This window comes from Phaseolus vulgaris, chromosome 9 (assembly GCF_051622355.1).
Source record: "Phaseolus vulgaris cultivar YP4 chromosome 9, ASM5162235v1, whole genome shotgun sequence".
Taxonomy (NCBI): Eukaryota; Viridiplantae; Streptophyta; class Magnoliopsida; order Fabales; family Fabaceae; genus Phaseolus; species Phaseolus vulgaris.
Window position 1 is genome coordinate 13,102,601 of NC_143506.1, and position 19,221 is coordinate 13,121,821.

Here is a 19,221-nt window from a genome sequence, read left to right on the forward strand (position 1 = left end):
TATATATAATTAATATGTGATATGTATATTGATGAGAATGATGATATTATCATTAATGTGATGTTATATATATTGAGATATGTGTGACATATTTTTTTCATAGGTGTGACCTTTGTGAGTGTGATGCCCCTCAGGGTTATGTTGCGCTTTATGGGTATGTGATGAAAATACCTGAGATAGTATCAAACCCTTAAGGGTCATAATATTAAACATGAAACTCGTTAAGGAAATGATATATTTCATGCTTCACTAATGATTTGATTGTGTAAAATAATATATCAAATGCCTAGAAACTAAATGAGATTATGTATCATACTATTACAAAGTAGGTGTATGAACTACACTGACCTAGGAAAATGAGAATGGATTTCCAACATGTTTTTGATAGGTCAAATGTCAGTCTCTGGTGAAATATGTTTAATATGAGTCTCGGAAGATACTGAGTGATAGATTACACTTTTAATGGGGATTTGGTTGAAGATTCCTACATATCTATTAATGGAAGACCCTTGGTTAAGGGACCAACAACTAGAGTCATGACTAGGAGAATACAAAAAGACAGTGATTCAGCTGACCTCAGTAGGCCCAAGCTTTTGTCATCATGGGCTAGGCTTCAGTCTATACATTTTGTATAAAGTATAGAGTATGTTTTTTCTAGGCCAAGTAGAGTGGGATTTTGGGCTTGTAATTGAGCCATGGATAGATTAGGGGTTTGAACCTAATTAAGATTTCATTTGGGTGTCCAAAGACGCAAGAAAAATCCTAAGTCAATCTTAGCATAGTTGAGGTGCACCATTAGGGTTTTGAAGGTATGCTTTCCTTGCTTCATTCATGTTGAAAGCATGAGTTGTCATGTGTGAAGTGTGACTCTACACCATTTTTTTTGAATTTGAATTTTCTCACTTTTCCTTCTCTCCTTTGGCCAAATTTAAGGCTATAAATATGAGTGCTTACCTCTTGTAAAATTCAATTATGAATGAGTAAAGAAATGTTGTCAAACTTTGGTTATTACTTGTTTATGAGTCTTATCTAGGTTAGTTTCCTTAGTATACCTAGATATAGACTTCTTTCTAAGTAAGTTGGTCTCATCTCTCATATAAAATCTCTCGTGATTCACTTCACTCTAGCTAATTTTTTATTTTTTTTAGTTATGCACACATGTTCTCCCTTCATCAAAGAAGAAAACACAATGAAGACTTCACTTATAATTTGTGTTTTGTGATTGATTCACAATGTTATGAAATTAATAAAACACATACATACGTATATCACTCGCTAATAACAACTTATAATTTTTTATTTTATAATGCACTTTTATTTATTTTTCCCAATTTATCTCACATAAAGTAGTTAAATTATTGAAGTAATTTAGGATGGAGGGAATAATATATTATCTCATGTTAATCAAATATATATTTTTGACTTATTCTTTTAATACCATATTCATCCCTTGTCCATTACTCGGCATGGAAACAATAATGATTGTGTTTTTGTTGGACCAAGTTAATAGAGATAGGAGCCCAACATGATATTACCCAAGAGCCATCTCAATTATGCAAGTCTGCATTTGTTAGCACAATAGGATGGGTAAGAGATTTTTTTTTCAAATAAAAATTTAAAAATCTGCAACTATTTTTAATGTTTATTATTGGAGAAATTTAAGTCTTAATAAATCACACCAGTCCACATACCCAACAATAAAATAACATGTGAAATTTAGATTAAAATTTTAGATTTGATTTGTAAAGAAAAGAGGATTGTTCCAAATTAATCACACATTTAAATGAGCTTAACTAAAAAGTTGAATTAAATATGTTAAAAAACCAAACTTGACTTATTTAACTATTTATAAAAAAAATATTTATGATTTTTTTGTCTACTACATTTTTTTAAGTTTTAAATATCAATCTGCCATTTATCTGGTTATAGTCAACTTTATCGGTCCAGTATTTAATAAGTTATTAAATTACTTTAAGTTATCTGGTGATAACTAACTTTATCCGTCTAGTCTTTAATATTATATGTTGATAATTAGTAAATGTTAAATTTTAAAAAAACCAAAGTTAATATGAAAGTTATGTTTATTTATCTAACAAAAGATTTGTATATTTAATAAAAAATGATTAATTAAAATTTAGTGATTTAAATTGAATTGTTTATAAATAGCTCAACTGATTTTTTTTTTAAATAATATAAAATATTCAATCAAGTATTCTATGCATCACTTCCTAGACCAATCTATGGACTGTGATATACAAACATTAGAAAAAAAACTTTATAATTAAAATAATATTATAAAATTAATCTAAAGATTTTAAAAATAAAGATTGTTGGAGGATGTCATATATAATTTTATTGTATATATATGAGTGCAAACCTCAACCTTATGAGCTAGTTTTATGGAGTTGAGTTAGACTCCACTTCTTAATATTTTATAAATAAACATTATTAAACCACAAATTTTATCCTTAAACAAACAAGTTGCATGATGAAGCAACTTTTTTAATCTAGGAATGAGTTCACAAAAATATATTAATTAAATACTTTTCATTTATTGATTTTTTAAATATACGTTGAAAATGTTGAATTTTATTTAAATAAATTATTTACTAATTTTATAAAACCGTATTACTAAATTTTAATTTGGAAGTTTTAAAATATGTTTTATAATTAATAATCAATAATCATATATAATAAAATATTTGTATATCATCTTTCAAACTAAGTTATATTAATTATTTTTATGTTAAAAGTTGTACATGTATGTATTTTATTTTTGTAATCTATTTCTAATATCATTAAGATAAGTATGTTCATTATATTAGTCTAGCATAAGATTATCATCTGTATAAATATATTTTTCATTAACGCAATTAGTTTCAAATAAATTCAATTTTTACCAAACAACTTTTAACCTAGAGCTTTAGAAATCAATTAAAAAATACCAACAATTTCTATGATTTTTAAAGTTATTATATTGAAATTTAATTTTAAAATAATTCATAAGAAAAAATAAGAAAAATTGGCCAAATATAACTTGATATATCTGTTTTGTTTGTTATTTTGAAATACTTTTCTTTAAATCTTAATTTGTTCGGTTAAAATAAAATTTGTTCTAAATATATTGTGTCCAAGTGAATGATCAGACTCAAACAGTCAAACTAATTCAAATACGATTGGATAAATGTGATTTGAATTAAAAAATTTATGAAATGTAAATGAAAACTGTTTAATGACTTGAACCCATTTTCTTTTTACTTTGACTCAATTTACACCTTTAAAATAAATTAACATCCAATTACAGAATATAAGACTTGAATGAATTTTAGTGTAATGCCTATACAAATTTAGGCCTTCTAAATTATCGTGAATGACTTCTAACTAAGGAATCATGCATATATAATGTGTTAAATCTAAGATTGAATTATTTGAACAATGTCTGAGTTTGATATTTGATGAAAACAATTTTTTTACTAGATTGATTTTACCTTTCCATTAAAACAAATTATGATGAGATGAAGTCTTAAAATACTATATGTTCATGAAAAAAAATTATTTAACGGAAATTTTGTAAGGTTCTTATCTTAGGGAATAGAAAACTTAATTTGAAACAGGTCAATCTCAAAACAATAGAAGAAAAAAATGAAGAAACTAGACCCAAAAATAGAACAGAAAAGTAGTGATCAACTGCAATGGTAAAGGCGTAAGTTATTATTTTCACAATACCTATTATTATAAAGTTAGAGCTTGTAAAAATTATTACTTACTATCTCTCCTGATTATATTTTGAAGTGATGCGTGCTTTTATGAAAATTATTACTTAATTTTAATACAAATTATAACACGAAAATTGACATTTCAAGAGAGGATATATTCAATTAGCTCAAGGGGAAAACATATTTTCATCACAAATGTAAGGAAGTGCAATTCCTGATACCATCGAGCACTATTTACTTTTGGCTAAGGTAATTTTTTTTACCAAGTTAATATTCAAAGGCTGTGGGAAAAGCTTGACAGGTAAAAGGAAATTAAATAAAAAAGGTTACAAGTTCATCAGATGTTTTGATAACTGTGGTTGAGATCTATCACATGCATACACAGGCGATTCAAAAATTATATGATCCGTTTACAGGAAAAAAAAATTGTACTTCAACTTCAAAGTTTCAAACAGTAACATATTATTGATAAACATTAGACTTACTATACAAAATGGTTTATGCATGACACTAGAACATGTTTATGTACAATAAACGAGGCAACTACAATACAGAGTTCAGTAGAAAATAAATCTCTGAACATGGCGGTTAAAGACTATATAATGTATCATCAGCAGCAACACTATTTTAATATGATAATTTTTTTGCTGTTTCTCTCTACTTTCAATAAATAGAAAACAGACAGGCATATAATGAGCTAACCGATGACAAACCCCTCCTAATTATTCGAAGCAAGTTATGATATTAGAACTACCATGGCACCAACAAAAGGGAACATAATAAACATTGAAAGGAAGAAGAAAGTATGATTATGATTAGCACAGCCCTGAACTCGCCATGGCAGATTCAGGATGGTAATGAAGCATTTCTTTCCACATCATCTCCCTTATCATCTCTTCCCCTAGATCCTCATCAATGTCAAGATCAATTGGAATGACAGCTGGGGGGTCACAGTTAGGATCGTATAGAGGGGCCATGTAAGGGTGTTGAAGCGCTTCACTGACACTGATCCTCTTTGTTGGATCGAAAACAAGCATCTTTGCCAGAAGATCAATTGCCAATGGATGTGCATTAGGATAAAGTCGCGAAAAGGGAGTTCCAGGAGAACTAGGAAGTGATTTGATATACTTTTTTGCCTTTGGATTATCAATGAACTCAATATCTTCCTCCCTTTGACTACCAAGGATATTGATAATCAATTTCAGCTGGTTGAGACACTCTGAACCAGGGAAAATCGGTTTTCGGCCAAGAAGCTCAGCAAAGATGCATCCAACTGACCAAACATCAATGGATGTCCCGTAGTTGTCACAGCAGAGTAGGAGTTCTGGTGCCCTATACCACCGAGTCACAACATACTCGGTCATGAACTGGTTCTTGCTGCAGTTAATTCTTGCCAACCCGAAATCACATATTTTTAGGTCACAATTTGCGTTGATTAGAAGATTCCCAGGTTTCAAGTCACGATGAAGGATGTTAGCAGAATGAAGATATTTCAATCCACGAAGCAACTGCAGATGAGAACTTTCAATTAGTGAATTCAACCACCAGCTAAGCAGCACAAATGATCACAATCTATTACATCAAAAAGCCCTATAATTGTGCTACGACATGATTGATGTCACTGTCAGTTATTCAGGAATGACTACAGGTTTAGAAAATCAAGTGTTTTAAGGACTACAGCTTTAGAAAATCAAGGGGGAATTTAACAGGCAGAGCGGTAAAATGCAACAAAATCAAGAGAAACAATTGTTTCAAAATTATGAGAGCACACAAGTTTGTAATTATGCAAGGCCTTGTACTAAAATCCCTGTAAAAGATTGTCACAGACTTAAAAACACGTTTACCATGTGTGTTTTGTTCTCAGTGTCAACTTTACAATACTAAACATTCATAAACAGTTGGTAATAGAGCATTGAACACCATGTGCTTTACCATATCAAAATTGACAAATATGAAACCAAAATAATATTATTCAATTAGCCCAATATTGGGCAAAGATTTATACCTGAAAGAGGAAATACTGGCAGTGATCATTAGACAGTGCTTGAGAAGACTTAATAATCTGGTGCAAATCTGTGTCCATGAGTTCATAAACCAGATAGACATCCTTGAAACTATTCCTGTGAACAGGCATCATGATGTCCTTCAAAGCAATCACATTCTCATGGTGAAGGTGGCGAAGAAGCTTAAGTTCGCGCAAAGTCCTCAGCGCATCAATCCGGTTCTCAAAGGCATTCTGTATTTTTTTTATGGCAACCTTCTCATTGCTCTCTTTATTCACAGAAGAACACACAATTCCGTAAGCACCGCGACCAATAGGTTTGATTGGCACGTATTTTGAGTCAATCTCAAAAAGGGTTTGCCACATGGAGAAATAATGCTTCCCTTCAATCCTGATTCCATTTGGAGGATCAACAGGAGTAGCCATTTCCTACAAATCAAACCGGTAGTTTCAACCAATCATCAAAATTCAGAAAATTTCAGTGTTCACTATTGAGTGGTAAGTGTACAGAATCACAGACATACAGTGGTGTAAGGTGTTGCTGGTGTATCATTACAATAATTTTCCCCAAACACAATTAATTAAGAGACACTTGAAAGCTTTCTGACTAACCTACCAAACTAAGAACCTAGATCCGTATCAAATTTTTATTTAATTAATCTGAAGTTCAGAACATGCAGAGATCTGCACCCGAATAGAACGTCATGTTGAGAATTTCAGGTTTAAACACAGAAACACACTCGATAGTAATTATTAATTAACAAAAAAGAGAAAGAGAAAAAAAAAACACAAGTTTATTTACGAATGTAGAAAAAACGTAAGAGAAAAGGTTACCTTTTATTTGAAAAGAAAACTTTATTATCACAGTGACGGTGGCAAAGAATCGGGTCTCATAGGCCCAAAAATTTATTGAGAGAAGGGTGAATCGGAAAAAGAGAATTTAAACAAGTTGGAATGCAAAGTGTGTTGGGGGCTGCATAGGTTTTATCAGCGATCGAGATTCCTAAGGTTGTCGCCTCAGATGTTTGGAGTTTCTGAAGGGAACTGCATATCTCTTTCTCTCTCTCGCTAACGAAAGTCACACACCCGCGTTTTGCTCCAGTACTCGCACCTAGCACTACCTTCTCATATTTCCCTTCTCTTCCTTTCTTGCATCATCTTTTTGCGTGATACTCGTTTTTGGCTACACCATTTCTTGTGTACAAAATAAATTGATAAATATTGTATTTAGTTTGTTTTCTTCTGCCACTTGATTTTTATGGTTTGAAAATCCTATTTATAACTTAATCGCATTAAATAAAGCTATTAATTAAAGTGTAGCTATTTGATTGGTCCACTACATCATCATTAAAGATTTACCTGGTTATTACCGGAAGCGTAGCGTGGATACAACGTTAGCGTGACACCGTTAATCTTTAAAATGCCTTCCAAAGTGTTTTTACATAATTTTGCACGTTTTTCATATGATCTTGATAAAAAAAAACTCATAACTAGTATTTGTAAATCTGGTTTTTCGCTGTACTGTATTTGTTTTCAAATAAAATGTATGTTGTTTTCTTTCCTCTATCAAAACTATCACGGCTTTCTAAAAAATAATCAATCATATATCAATTTATTTTAGAAAAACATTTAAAGTACAAATTAAGATAATGATGCCTCAACGCAGCAAATTTCACAATCAAACTTAAAGCGAAATGAAAATATTGATAGACAATGAGATTAAACCAAGAATATTGAAAAACGAATTAAAACCAACCTCAAAATCCAAAGAAGAATTCGTGCAACAATGGATGGCTTGAAGAGTGTTTAACCTTTTGTGGAGATCTCACACACAAATATAATACAAGAACACAACATGGAAGGTGTGTTTATAGCTTCTCACAGTCAACAAATCTAATCAAATATAAGGAAATCTACTATTCAAATTTTGAAATTAAAGATAGAACCTTTATCTAACAACCTGTAATAAAATAAGATATAACAACTTTATTTTTATAATGGATAAAATAAATCTAAATATTCAAATCTCAACTAAAATACCCTTATTAAAGATTTTAATCTTTCATAAACACAAGTGTGAAGTTACATTAAATGTATAATTAATAATAATAATAATATATTTATTGAATAGAAAAAAGAAGTGATAATAATAAAACGACACGAGTCAAATGATGCTGCCAACTTCTGGGCCTGGCTCGTGCGTGGCAAAACGGCATGTCGTTAGTTCAGAAGCGTGGACAAAGTAAAGAAGGAGGACATGAGTTGAGTTGAAGACAGAGAAAGCTGAATTAGAAGAACAAGAAGAAGAGGCAAAGATGATATTGCAGTTCTTCGTGCTTTCCCAGAGAGGCGACAACATCGTCTACCGCGACTGTGAGTGCTTTATTTTCTCCTCATCCCTTGTATTTCCATGATCATCTATTTTCATTAAAAGAATTTCCAATTCAATTTTTTTTTTTCTGACGGGGAGTGATTGCCAATATAGTTTCACCCACACTGCACCTTGTCGCTAGGGTTTCATCTTTTTTTTTATTATTATTATTAAATGAATGCAGATCGTGGTGAAGCTCAAAAAGGAAGCGCCGAGACATTTTTCCGAAAAGTCAAGTTCTGGAAAGAGGATATCGAGGGAGATGCTCCACCTGTTTTTGTAGGTATTTCATTCATTATGTCATTTATCATCTTTTTCTTTCCACATTTCTCGAGAATTAATTCCAAAATTTCCACATATATGTTTCTGGGAATGCATGTTCCCGCAGGGTATCATTTATTGATTATTGATAAATGGTAAAAAAAAATCAGGAAAATTTGCACTTTGCTCGTTTTAGTTTTTAAAGGATATTCATTATTCCCTGTTTAGATTTTAAAAATCTCTTATGGGTGTTGTCACTTTAGTAAATACATAAGGGAGATGGGAAATGAGTGTCTTTCTTTAAAGAAAAGGTTTGAGAGTGTGTTAAAAAGACTATGACCAAGAACTTACTTGTTTTCTTTAAAACTAAAGAGGTCAACGTAAAGATCATCTAAAAAGACCTAAATGTGAGTGTAATTTCTCCTAGTTTTCTTACTTTTCCTTGTTTTTTAGCTGATCGTGTTGTTTTATGTGCCTTTCTCTTTTCTTAGAATATAGATGGTGTGAACTACTTCCACGTGAAGGTTGCTGGATTGCTATTTGTTGCTACAACTAGAGTCAATGTCTCCCCTTCTCTTGTTTTGGAACTTTTACAAAGAATTGCACGGGTCATCAAAGATTACCTTGGTGTTCTTAACGAAGACTCCTTTCGAAAGAACTTTGTGCTCGTTTATGAATTGCTAGATGAAGTGATTGTAAGTATTTATTTGCTATTCTTGCTTCAACTGATGGTTTGCTTGGGGAAAATACCATATGCATGTTGGATGCGTAAGCATGTTTGTCCAAACTTCATAGGTAAAACGTAGGTCCAAGCACCATTGATTGCTTCTGGTCATTTACACTTTAGTGATTATTTCTATCAGTTTTTAGTAGACTGCTGTGTACAACTATTCACATCCCAAGTCTCCCATGAACAAGTTTCCAATTTTCAATTCTCGATGTACTGAAGTTGACAGGTTGATCAGACAAGAAAGCACACTTATGTAAAATTACCTTTTAATCTATTTTTAAGTGTCACATTTTGGGAGGCAGGGGAATTATCTAATTTGTACAGATGCTTGGTAGTTTTAATCTAACCATGATGTATGGATTTGTTTTTATAGAGAAAACTGAAACTTAATTGTTTACTAGGTTAACATTTCTACTGCTTCTCCAAACCATTTTAAAGGTTGATAATTTTGCGTGGTTTTAACTGCTGCATTTTCTGTTTGATATGTTTATACTAAAGTTTATTCGTGCCAGGATTTTGGTTATGTGCAAACAACATCCACTGAGGTTTTGAAGTCTTATATTTTTAATGAGCCAATAATGATTGATTCTGCACGGATGCCTCCCCTTGGTCCTGCTTCCATTTTCATGGTATGCATCTAACTAATTGGAAATTCAGTCATTTTCTGCTGGCATATTATTGGTTTTCATGTATGGTTTTGTTGACTTGTTACTCCTATATTTTCAGCAAGGGACTAAACGAATGCCAGGTACAGCTATTACAAAGTCTGTGGTTGCTAATGAACCTGGTGGTAGGAAGAGGGAGGAGATCTTTGTTGATGTAATTGAGAAAATAAGTGTTACATTCAATTCTAGTGTGAGTATGTTGGTCATCCTTTTAATGGTTTTTCCATGCTGTCTGTTGTGATTTCTTCCTTCCCTTTTCCATTTATTGACTGCTACAAAATTTTGAGGTGTTTTGATGAGTTTGTTGTTGGAAGCAGGGATTTATACTTACTAGTGAGATAGATGGAACTATTCAAATGAAGAGTTATCTTTCTGGTAACCCAGAGATTCGACTTGCTCTAAATGAGGACCTGAGTATAGGAACAAGTGGTAGGTCAATCAACATTATATTTTGTTCCCTTTGAAAGTTAAAACAATGGGGACAATGTGTACGGTTTCTTTATCATGTTATTTTCTTGGTAACATGCATGGCTTATTTCTTCATTGTATTCCCTGTACTAATATTTAAATTATTTTTATGTTGAAAATAATTATATATATAGTGTTAGTAGGGGGATTTTTTTGTTGGGTTTATATATTTGTTGGTCGAATCATTGATGGATGGATAATTTTCTTGAAGAGAATTTTGTTGACTAGTTGATTTTTCATATCCTATACGCTTTTGCTATGTCTTTTCATTCATTCTTCATCTTGATCTATCATCTTTAACAGATTATAGAGGTTCAGGTGCTGTGATTTTAGATGATTGTAACTTCCATGAGTCTGTACACCTTGATAGTTTTGATGTGGATAGAACTTTGTCATTGGTAAGTGCATAGCACACTAACTTATATATATAGATAATGCCATGGTGTGCTTTTGAGTCCCTTGACTAATTACTGTTCCATTTGTTTGGTAGGTACCACCAGAGGGTGAGTTTCCAGTCATGAATTATCGTATGACTCAACCATATAAACCACCATTTCGTATTACTGCATTGATTGAAGAAACAGGATCCCTGAAGGTGGTTTAGATCTTGCCTCCCTCTAACTTTCCTAGTCTTCACGTTGTTTAGCATGTACTGATAGTCTGCATATTTTTATAGGCTGAAGTGACAATTAAAGTGCGAGCTGAGTTCAACTCAAGTACCAATGCTAGTACTGTTCTTGTACAGATGCCTCTCCCATCATTTACAGCTCGGTATTTACATTTTCTTCACTATTATTGTGCATTTAATTTTAGTCATAGTTGACAGTGATGATTTAGTCTCTACTCCCTCTTCTCCATAATGAGCTAGTTAGCTGACTAACAGGCTGATTGGGATGTTTGATAGATTGTCAAGATTTAAATCACCAGATGGTATATATTAGGTTTGTCAAATGAGATAACCTTCAACCCACCTAAATAAATAAAACACAAATAGAAAGAAAAGTTCATCATGCTTTTAAAATCAAAACATTTAGCAAATAACATTTATGTTAGCAGAATATGTGCAACCTTAATCTTTGAATACGCAGCAGAATCTGTTTCATTTTGCTATCTGCACTACAACAAGCCCAGAAGATACACATTAGTAATTCACCACAAAGCTAGAAAATCAGTAGCCGATTACAGGTTTCCTTTCTTGTAATATTTTGTTGCTACCAGTAGAATGGATGGACATAGAAAACTGCAGGAGATTTTGAAATAGAAAATATGTGAACATCAAATATGGCAAATGATATCAATACTAACAGCAGCCAATTTCATCACATTCAGTTATAATAGCAAACCGTTCCTTTTTCAGTGCTAGTATTCTCACATGTAAGCAATAAAGAGCAGAGCTTAATGCCCAATATTGGGTGTCTAATCAAAATCAGAACTCAAAGCACTCAACGTACAAAATGAAAAAAAAAGAAAACAAGAGTTGTTACTAGGGTGCTACATCACTGGTAGTCACAGACTCGGGTGAGTGGCTGGTGGATAAGAAAAAGAAAATGAGATAAGTAGGGAAACCATTAATGTACATGCTGGAGGCTGATTTATTCTTCTAGATGCAACTGGGATGGTTGGAATCTGATCTACTGAATATGCTACCTTTTGTTTGTACGCTGTGTGTGTGTTGTAATTTATTGCACATACATGCCAAAATGGCCCATTCATTAACATGGTTTAAGTACTATCCCGATTACTTAACCTTACATCCTTTTGGTAAACTTATTTTCAAATTCTCAGTGTTAATTTTGAGTTAGAACCTGGAGCAGTTGGACACACCACTGATTTTAAGGAAACAAATAAAAGACTGGAATGGGGCCTGAAAAAGGTAATATAGATTGTTTGTTTTCCACTGATAATCAGTATATCTTTAAATACTTATCTATGAATGTCCGTAAAGGTTCCTTCAGTTGATTTATTGGGAGCTAATTAGTGGAGGAAAATAATGTTTGGTCCATCCTCTTACAGGTGGTTGGTGGATCTGAACATACTTTACGAGCAAAGCTGGCGTTTTCACAGGAGTTACATGGTACATTGCTTGTTGATTTTAGCTCATTGTTTCTAAAGGCATTGTTCTCCGTAATGAATTTAAGTCTTTTGTACTGATCACAGGAAATGTCATGAAAGAAGCAGGGCCGGTTAGCATGACTTTCACCATACCTATGCACAATGCTTCAGGGCTTCAGGTAAACTGCTAGGGATTTTCTTGAAGCTATGTTTTTTCTGTTACATTTATTTAACAAAGCTAGAAAATGTGTATTGGACTTTTATAGTGCCTTAATTTTACTGCTAATCTATAAATTAATCTTACTATGTCTTTGTTGGTTTTCAAAGCTCGTATTACTGGATGCTAAATCGGATAGTGTTATCATCCCTAATGATTTTAGACGTAGATTCAACTCTTCTCTATTATTGCAATTTGATTTTTTGTATCTAGTTGATATGAACTCCTTTAAATAGATCCAAAATGCCATTTTCCGGTGCAGGTAAAGTATTTGCAAATAGCCAAGAAATCAAAAGCGCAGAATCCTTATCGCTGGGTTAGATATGTAACAGAAGCAAACTCATACGTTGCCCGGTTGTAATTAGAATCTCTGCAAATCCAAAGTCTGAGGTTACTTGCTTTGCAACTCATTGATGTTCATGTATGCTGAATTATTCCAGAAAACTACGAGTAACATTTATAGCTAGTTAACGTCGTTGTTTAATTTGCAATTTGCAGTTAAATTTGGGGGAATGGCAGCATAAGACTCTGCTTGTACAAGTGGAAGATGATTTACACGAGCTAATGAATGACTAAGATGGAACTTGAGTTGGTTACTAGATAAATAAAAATGTTCAAGACAAATTACTGGGCAGGCTGTGATGGTAAAACTGTATAACGTTGAGGACAGACTTGTAAAACTCAAACTTATTTAAGGCTTTATGTAATCTCATTAGTGTTATGATGTGGTGAGCCTCGTAAGTCATTGGCTGGACTAGAAATATTCGTTGGAATGTATATGCGCCATTGAACCTGAGCTGGTTTTGACGAGAATGCGATTCCCTTGGCCCGGTCGTTTGTCTCCGAGCTTTAAGAAACAGAGTCAAAAAGGAAAAAAGTGAGATGAAGCCGGAAAGTCGTAGGCAGCGTTTAAGGTACACAAAGAGTAAGTGCAGTCCCAATATACTTTTTTGTTGGCTCGATGTTCCTTTCTCCTAAAGTAAAGCATGTTGAGAAACGTTTTTAAATAATTAATAAAATAAGTAAGTCGAACCACTTTTGCACGACTTCAGTGTAACGTGTAATTATACTAGAGTCGTGCTAGTTTCACATCTCAGTAGTTAACCTATTATATTACCCTATTTTGGTAAAAAAAGACTCGAAAAACAGACCAATAGAACATAAGTCTGGGCACACGATTGAGTTTCAAATGCCTTCGAATAATAGGAGATCAAATGAAGCTCTTACTGCTGGACAAGGCACATGTTAACCTTATATATAGGTAAGAATCTAAATAAAAAATTATGTTCTTTCAGAGGATAGAGCATACACATATAGCCCCTTGGTGAAATTGTCCATAAAAAATAAGAGAGAGCAACATCAATGTTCAACAATATTAGAGGAAAAAAGGACAGAAGTGAAGAGGGCAAACTTAATTTCTTGGTGCCGGCAAGAACTTGTCAGATGAAAGAACAACTAACATAAAAGTAACCAAAAGGAGAGACTTGAGAGGACTAATTTAAATACAACAAAAATATTACAGATTACAACAACTAATCGATATCTTGTTCTTGCAACTTTGGTAAACAAGGTGCGAAGGTTTCATTGTGTAAGCCACGAATGATTATTCAGGTTGGGCACAGAGGAGCAGAGCCAACCTAGATCTTATAAAACGGTGTTCCATGTTTTTCTGTCGCCAATAATGTGTCGCATAGACATGTTTGATTGAGGTAGAAGCTACGAAAGATTGGACTACTAACAGTTGTTCTTGGAACATTGTTTGGTTCATGCAAAGCTTTTTGCCGTTAATTTGTAGTGCTTTTCTTTGTTTAGTTTGAATTAACGTATTGCTGAAATGGCATCTAAACGTGACAAACAGGTGGAGTTAATAGTCTCTACTTAAAATGTGAAGGTGATTGATTTAAATCAAGCAGAAACGTATTCTTGTTAGGTAATGCATCATTGTTAGCAGTTATGTTACATCATGCACGATCATTTGATATGATATGATATTCTGTGAGTCCATTCGACATTTAGATCAACTTAGTAAAAAACTCATTTAACATTATATCTAGTTAGATTTAGTCCGAACGCAAACTATTTTGATTAATGTATTCAACTAAACATGTACATAGTGTGTTTGGTTTCAAACGCAATTTTTTTTGTTTTTCAAAAGGGTTCCTAATCATGTTACCAGTCTTATATATACCTTAATCAGCATTCAGAAGTATGAATCTCTTCTCTTCTTCTTTTTCCCGCTTAATTTGGTCTTGATGAGACTTTAAAAGCATCTCTGGGACTATAATAAAGCAAGTGAGAAGAGTAGGTGCATCTTGTGATTGATATTTTTGTATGGAATTCTTAGACTCTCTACACACACTTTCAAACATGCCACAGAACAGCTAAATTTTTTAAAAGACAATATAGTTTTTTTATAAAAAAGTTTAGCATTTATATAACATTACATGGTGCAATAATTTTAGTATTCTCAAGATTAAAATTGCAATTATTATATATAAAGTTATATTCCACAGAAGAAAAAAATGAAGATATAAAAATACAATGTCTTTTCGTTAATATACAAAGACATTAACGAGTGCGTTACACCTCACTTTGACTTCCATAATAGAACCTAGCCGCAACATATTCAATTCAATTAATACGTTTATATATAGTATATTAACCCTCCGAAGTCCAATTATGATAGGAATTAGGAAATTACTTTTTAAACTTTAATATCATGTTTAATCTGAGAAATAATATGTTTTCAATTATAAAACTATTTCTTACTTGCTTTATTTTTTATTTTTCACTTGTAAAGATTGTCCAGAAAATATTTCATTATTTCAGCATAAATATAATTAAAACATAACATAAAATACTCATATTTATTGAAAATAAACATTTTCTCAAAAATAGTAGATCTTAATATCTTCTACATTGGAGTTTTATTTAATAATGCCATTTTAAGACAAAGTATTAAGATGTGATATAAAAGTTTGGGTGTATCATATGGCCAATAAAAGGCTCCCTGAGAATGTAATAAACTTGTTCAAGATGTGACACGTCTTAGTTTTTGCGGCTGAGTAACCTAATTTTAACCAGGATAATGGGAATCTACATGTGATCGAATCATAGCCATTCTGATTTATTTAAGTCCTTAGATTATCCACTAAATTAGAGAATATCAGCCACAAAATACGATTTACCTTCTCTATTATTACTATTCTTATATCTGTCCAGATACAGATAACTGTTGCTCTCATTAATTCTTTTCCCACTATCAAATTTTGTTTTACGAAGGCAATGGATTTGAACAATTATACTCAACATTTTATATTTTTATATACTCGTTGTTTACTTTAGTTGTCCATTTTTACTGCTCCCTCTCTGACCTTTGTGGTAAGAGTAAGAAAAGTTGAAAAGTACTGAGCCCTGGAGCCTGTCAATTTACAGTACAAATAAATTATAAGGTGACAAATTTATGAATAGTGGCGCGTGTCGATAATTGGTTTTTGAAAAGAAAAGAAAAGAAAAAAATTGTAGACTAATGAAGTCCATATACATTTGATATTTTAAACAAGTACAGCAGGCGTGTTGAAGTTTCAAAATGACCACAATTTACTCTTGCAGGCACGTGGTAGTCACTTTTGTGGTTTAACTCTTGTTTCATGAAACTCAAATGCTTATAAAATAAATTCATTCATTCATTCTTATCGATTAGGTAAAGCTTTTTATAAAGGAAAGGGTTAGTGGGTTGACGATTAATTAAAGTGAAATAGTGCAGACCTCTTATCTGCGGTGTGTTGACTTAGCATTTTGAAGGAAGGAAATTAAAGTGATTATTACAAGAAGTGAAACCCTGAAAAGTAATGTGATGGTACCCAAAACCACATATTTGAAGCATGACCCGTTTTTCTTCCTTGGACACACATTCATAATAATATACCCTCTGCTTCCACTCACTTTTTTTATTCACTCATCTTCTTCTCTTTTCTCTTTTTCTCTTTTCTCTTTCCTTCACTCTCTTCAATTCTTCCCATTCCATATGCATCATAACTAATCATTACATGTTATGGAAGCCCCTGATTGCATCTATCGTGGGCAAGCAGTGAGCATTCCCCCAACTGCTCCCACCCCAAAACATTCTCTCTATTTGTCCAATCTCGACGACCAAAACTTCCTAAGGTTCTCCATCAAGTACTTGTTCCTCTTCAACAAATCCTTCAGCTTCGATGTCTTGAAGTCTTCTCTGGGCAGAGTTCTAGTGGATTATTACCCCTTGGCTGGCAGGTTGAGGTGCGTCGATGATCACAAGCTCGAGGTGGATTGCAATGGACAAGGTGCTCTCTTTGCCGAGGCTTTCACTCATACCACTGTTCATCAACTCCTCGAATCTTCCAAGACTCCAAACAAATCTTGGAAGAAGTTCTTGTATAAGCTCGAAGCTCACACTTTCATCGATGTTCCTCCTCTTATAGTCCAGGTCAGATATTAACTCTTTCTTCCTTCAATTTTCTTAATTCATCCATCCAAATTTCTACCACCAACTACTTCATTAAACCTTCTCATCCTCTGTTCATCAACAGTTTAATTGTCACACAGAATGTGTAACCTTTTGCATTTAGTCTCCACTGTTTACGTTTAGGTCCAAAGAACTTTGACGTCAAGACATGTGCTACAAAAGGAAGACATGTGCTATAAAATATGAATTTGTGGTCACAGTTTCTACATTTTTTTGTTTCTGTTAAATGAACATTACTATGTGCTATCATATACTTTTCTTCCTTTTCTAATTTGTCTTTTCACACGGATGAAATCTATCTTCAGAAAACTTAATAATTTTACAACAGAGTTATTAATTTTATAACTTCTGCAAAAACAATCCCATCACCATATCATCAATTTATTGGGAAAATAATTATATTTTACCAACCGTTTTAGAGAATTTAAATTTTACTATATATCTCAATAAAAACCAAACAGGTTACGAATGATGAGCACTAACTACTTAAGGTGTTTATATTAAAGTTGATGACTATAACATGGGAAGGCAAAAAGAAAAACCCATGTTTCTCCTCCCCACAAAACAGAGCTTTTCCTGTAAGTAGTGTGTTATTTTCCCTTTAATGATTTCTTAATCATAGTATTAATGCTTGACGATATAATATGTAATATTTAAAATTCAATAATTAAAAATGAGGTATATTGTATGTATAAAAAATATATTCCTCCACCAGGTATATTAAATGAATTATTTTTTGTTTTATTCGCTCACTTCTCTTTCATCATAGTGTTACATCTTTTTTCTGTCTCTTGGATTAATCCATCACGGAAACTATTTTATCTTTATCACTCGTCTCTCTATCAAATGGACAGTATTAATTATCCATAAATTTCTCCAATATTGAAAAGCACAGCACATCCACAAATGGTGATTAATGTAATTTGCAGGTAACGAGGCTGGGTTGCGGGGGAATGATCCTGTGCACGGCGATCAACCACTGCGTATGCGACGGCATAGGCACGTCTCAGTTCCTACACGCTTGGGCACAGCTCACGAGAAAACCAGAAGCGGAATTGACGATCGTGCCCTTCCACTGGCGCCACGTGCTGAAACCCAGAGACCCTGCGCAGGTAAAGTTCCGTCACGCGGGCTACACCGCACCAAACCCAACCCCTCAGGTGGACCTCCTAAAGTTGATACAGTCACAGCCCTTGGTACCCACATCCTTCATCCTCACACCCTCCCACATCCTTCGCCTCAAGAAACAGTGCGTGCCCTCCCTCAAGTGCACGTCCTTCGAAACCGTTGCGGCGCACACGTGGCGGTCTTGGATTCGGTCAGTGGACCAATCCCTGCCGTCGAAACTGGTGGTGAAGCTCCTTTTCTCGGTGAACGTGAGAAGAATAGTTGAGCTTCCGCAGGGGTATTACGGGAACGGATTTTTGCTAGCGTGCGCTGAGAGCAGCGTAGAGGAGTTGGTGGAGGGTAACCTGCGGCAGGGAGTGAAGGTTGTGCAGGAAGCTAAGGCGAGGTTGAAAGAGGAGGAGTATGTAAGGTCAATGGTTGACTTGTTAGAGGACAAAACAGTAAAAACGGATCTTTCAACGAGTTTGGTTATTTCGCAGTGGTCTAGACTGGGATTGGAAGAGGTGGATTTTGGGGAAGGGAAGCCTTTGCATATGGGTCCTTTGACTAGTGATATTTACTGCTTGTTCTTACCCGTTGCCGGTGACGCCAATGCCATCAGAGTCCTTCTCTCTGTCCCCGAGACCATGGTGGAACGTTTTCAGTATCACATGATGAGACAAAGTTCCGAAGAAAAACAACAAAATCGATTCTTCTGAAACCTTTATTCCCCATGCATATGCGTACTCCACTTTCACTGTGTTCAACGTCGATGCATAACAATTACGATAATAATATAAGGACTTTGTGCTGTTTTTTGTTTTAATTGTTTTTGGGGCAGTAATTAATTAATGACAACCTAGTTTTATCGGTTCATGTGCATCCTATATCCTCCTCATTTCTCACGCGTACCTATCATCAAATCATGTTTTATGTTTCCAGACTTTCTTTCTACCATCATAATAATAATAATAAGTAAATTATATTATCAAAATAAAATATCTTTTATGGATAAATTTCATATTATTTTAAATTTAAAAAATTAAAATTAATTTAACTTTTTTTATTTAATTATAATGATATTTATGTTGTAGGTTCACGTTGACAATTATAATAATAAGTGAAAGT

General features: G+C 33.3%; 3 protein-coding genes across 4 annotated transcripts; 2 read left to right on the forward strand and 1 right to left on the reverse strand.

Moving 5' to 3' along the window:
- Positions 1-4,154: 4,154 nt before the first annotated feature.
- Positions 4,155-6,983, reverse strand: LOC137823082 (mitogen-activated protein kinase homolog NTF3). The gene is made up of 3 exons (XM_068628195.2): positions 6,553-6,983; positions 5,722-6,147; positions 4,155-5,224 (listed from the first exon to the last, which is right to left on the reverse strand). The coding sequence occupies exons 2-3, from the start codon at positions 6,142-6,144 to the stop codon at positions 4,532-4,534; spliced, it is 1,116 nt and encodes a 371-aa protein (XP_068484296.1). The 5' UTR covers positions 6,145-6,147; positions 6,553-6,983; the 3' UTR covers positions 4,155-4,531.
- An 896-nt stretch (positions 6,984-7,879) lies between these two features.
- LOC137823081 (AP-4 complex subunit mu) lies at positions 7,880-13,278 on the forward strand. 2 transcript variants are annotated; one of them, XM_068628194.2, is made up of 14 exons: positions 7,880-8,091; positions 8,274-8,368; positions 8,842-9,045; positions 9,593-9,709; positions 9,807-9,935; positions 10,063-10,174; positions 10,517-10,611; positions 10,704-10,808; positions 10,890-10,984; positions 11,999-12,086; positions 12,227-12,287; positions 12,371-12,444; positions 12,745-12,872; positions 12,981-13,278. In XM_068628194.2, exons 1-13 carry the CDS (start codon positions 8,034-8,036, stop codon positions 12,841-12,843), a joined length of 1,332 nt encoding a protein of 443 aa, XP_068484295.1. In that variant the 5' UTR covers positions 7,880-8,033; the 3' UTR covers positions 12,844-12,872; positions 12,981-13,278. The 2 variants fall into 2 exon arrangements, with proteins under 2 accessions (XP_068484295.1, XP_090150819.1); XM_090294693.1 differs by having other exon boundaries at positions 7,905-8,091; positions 8,274-8,372; positions 12,981-13,203.
- A 2,912-nt stretch (positions 13,279-16,190) lies between these two features.
- Positions 16,191-18,969, forward strand: LOC137820729 (HXXXD-type acyl-transferase family protein). The gene is made up of 2 exons (XM_068624948.2): positions 16,191-16,947; positions 17,916-18,969. Exons 1-2 carry the CDS (start codon positions 16,537-16,539, stop codon positions 18,810-18,812), a joined length of 1,308 nt encoding a protein of 435 aa, XP_068481049.1. The 5' UTR covers positions 16,191-16,536; the 3' UTR covers positions 18,813-18,969.
- Positions 18,970-19,221: the final 252 nt, after the last annotated feature.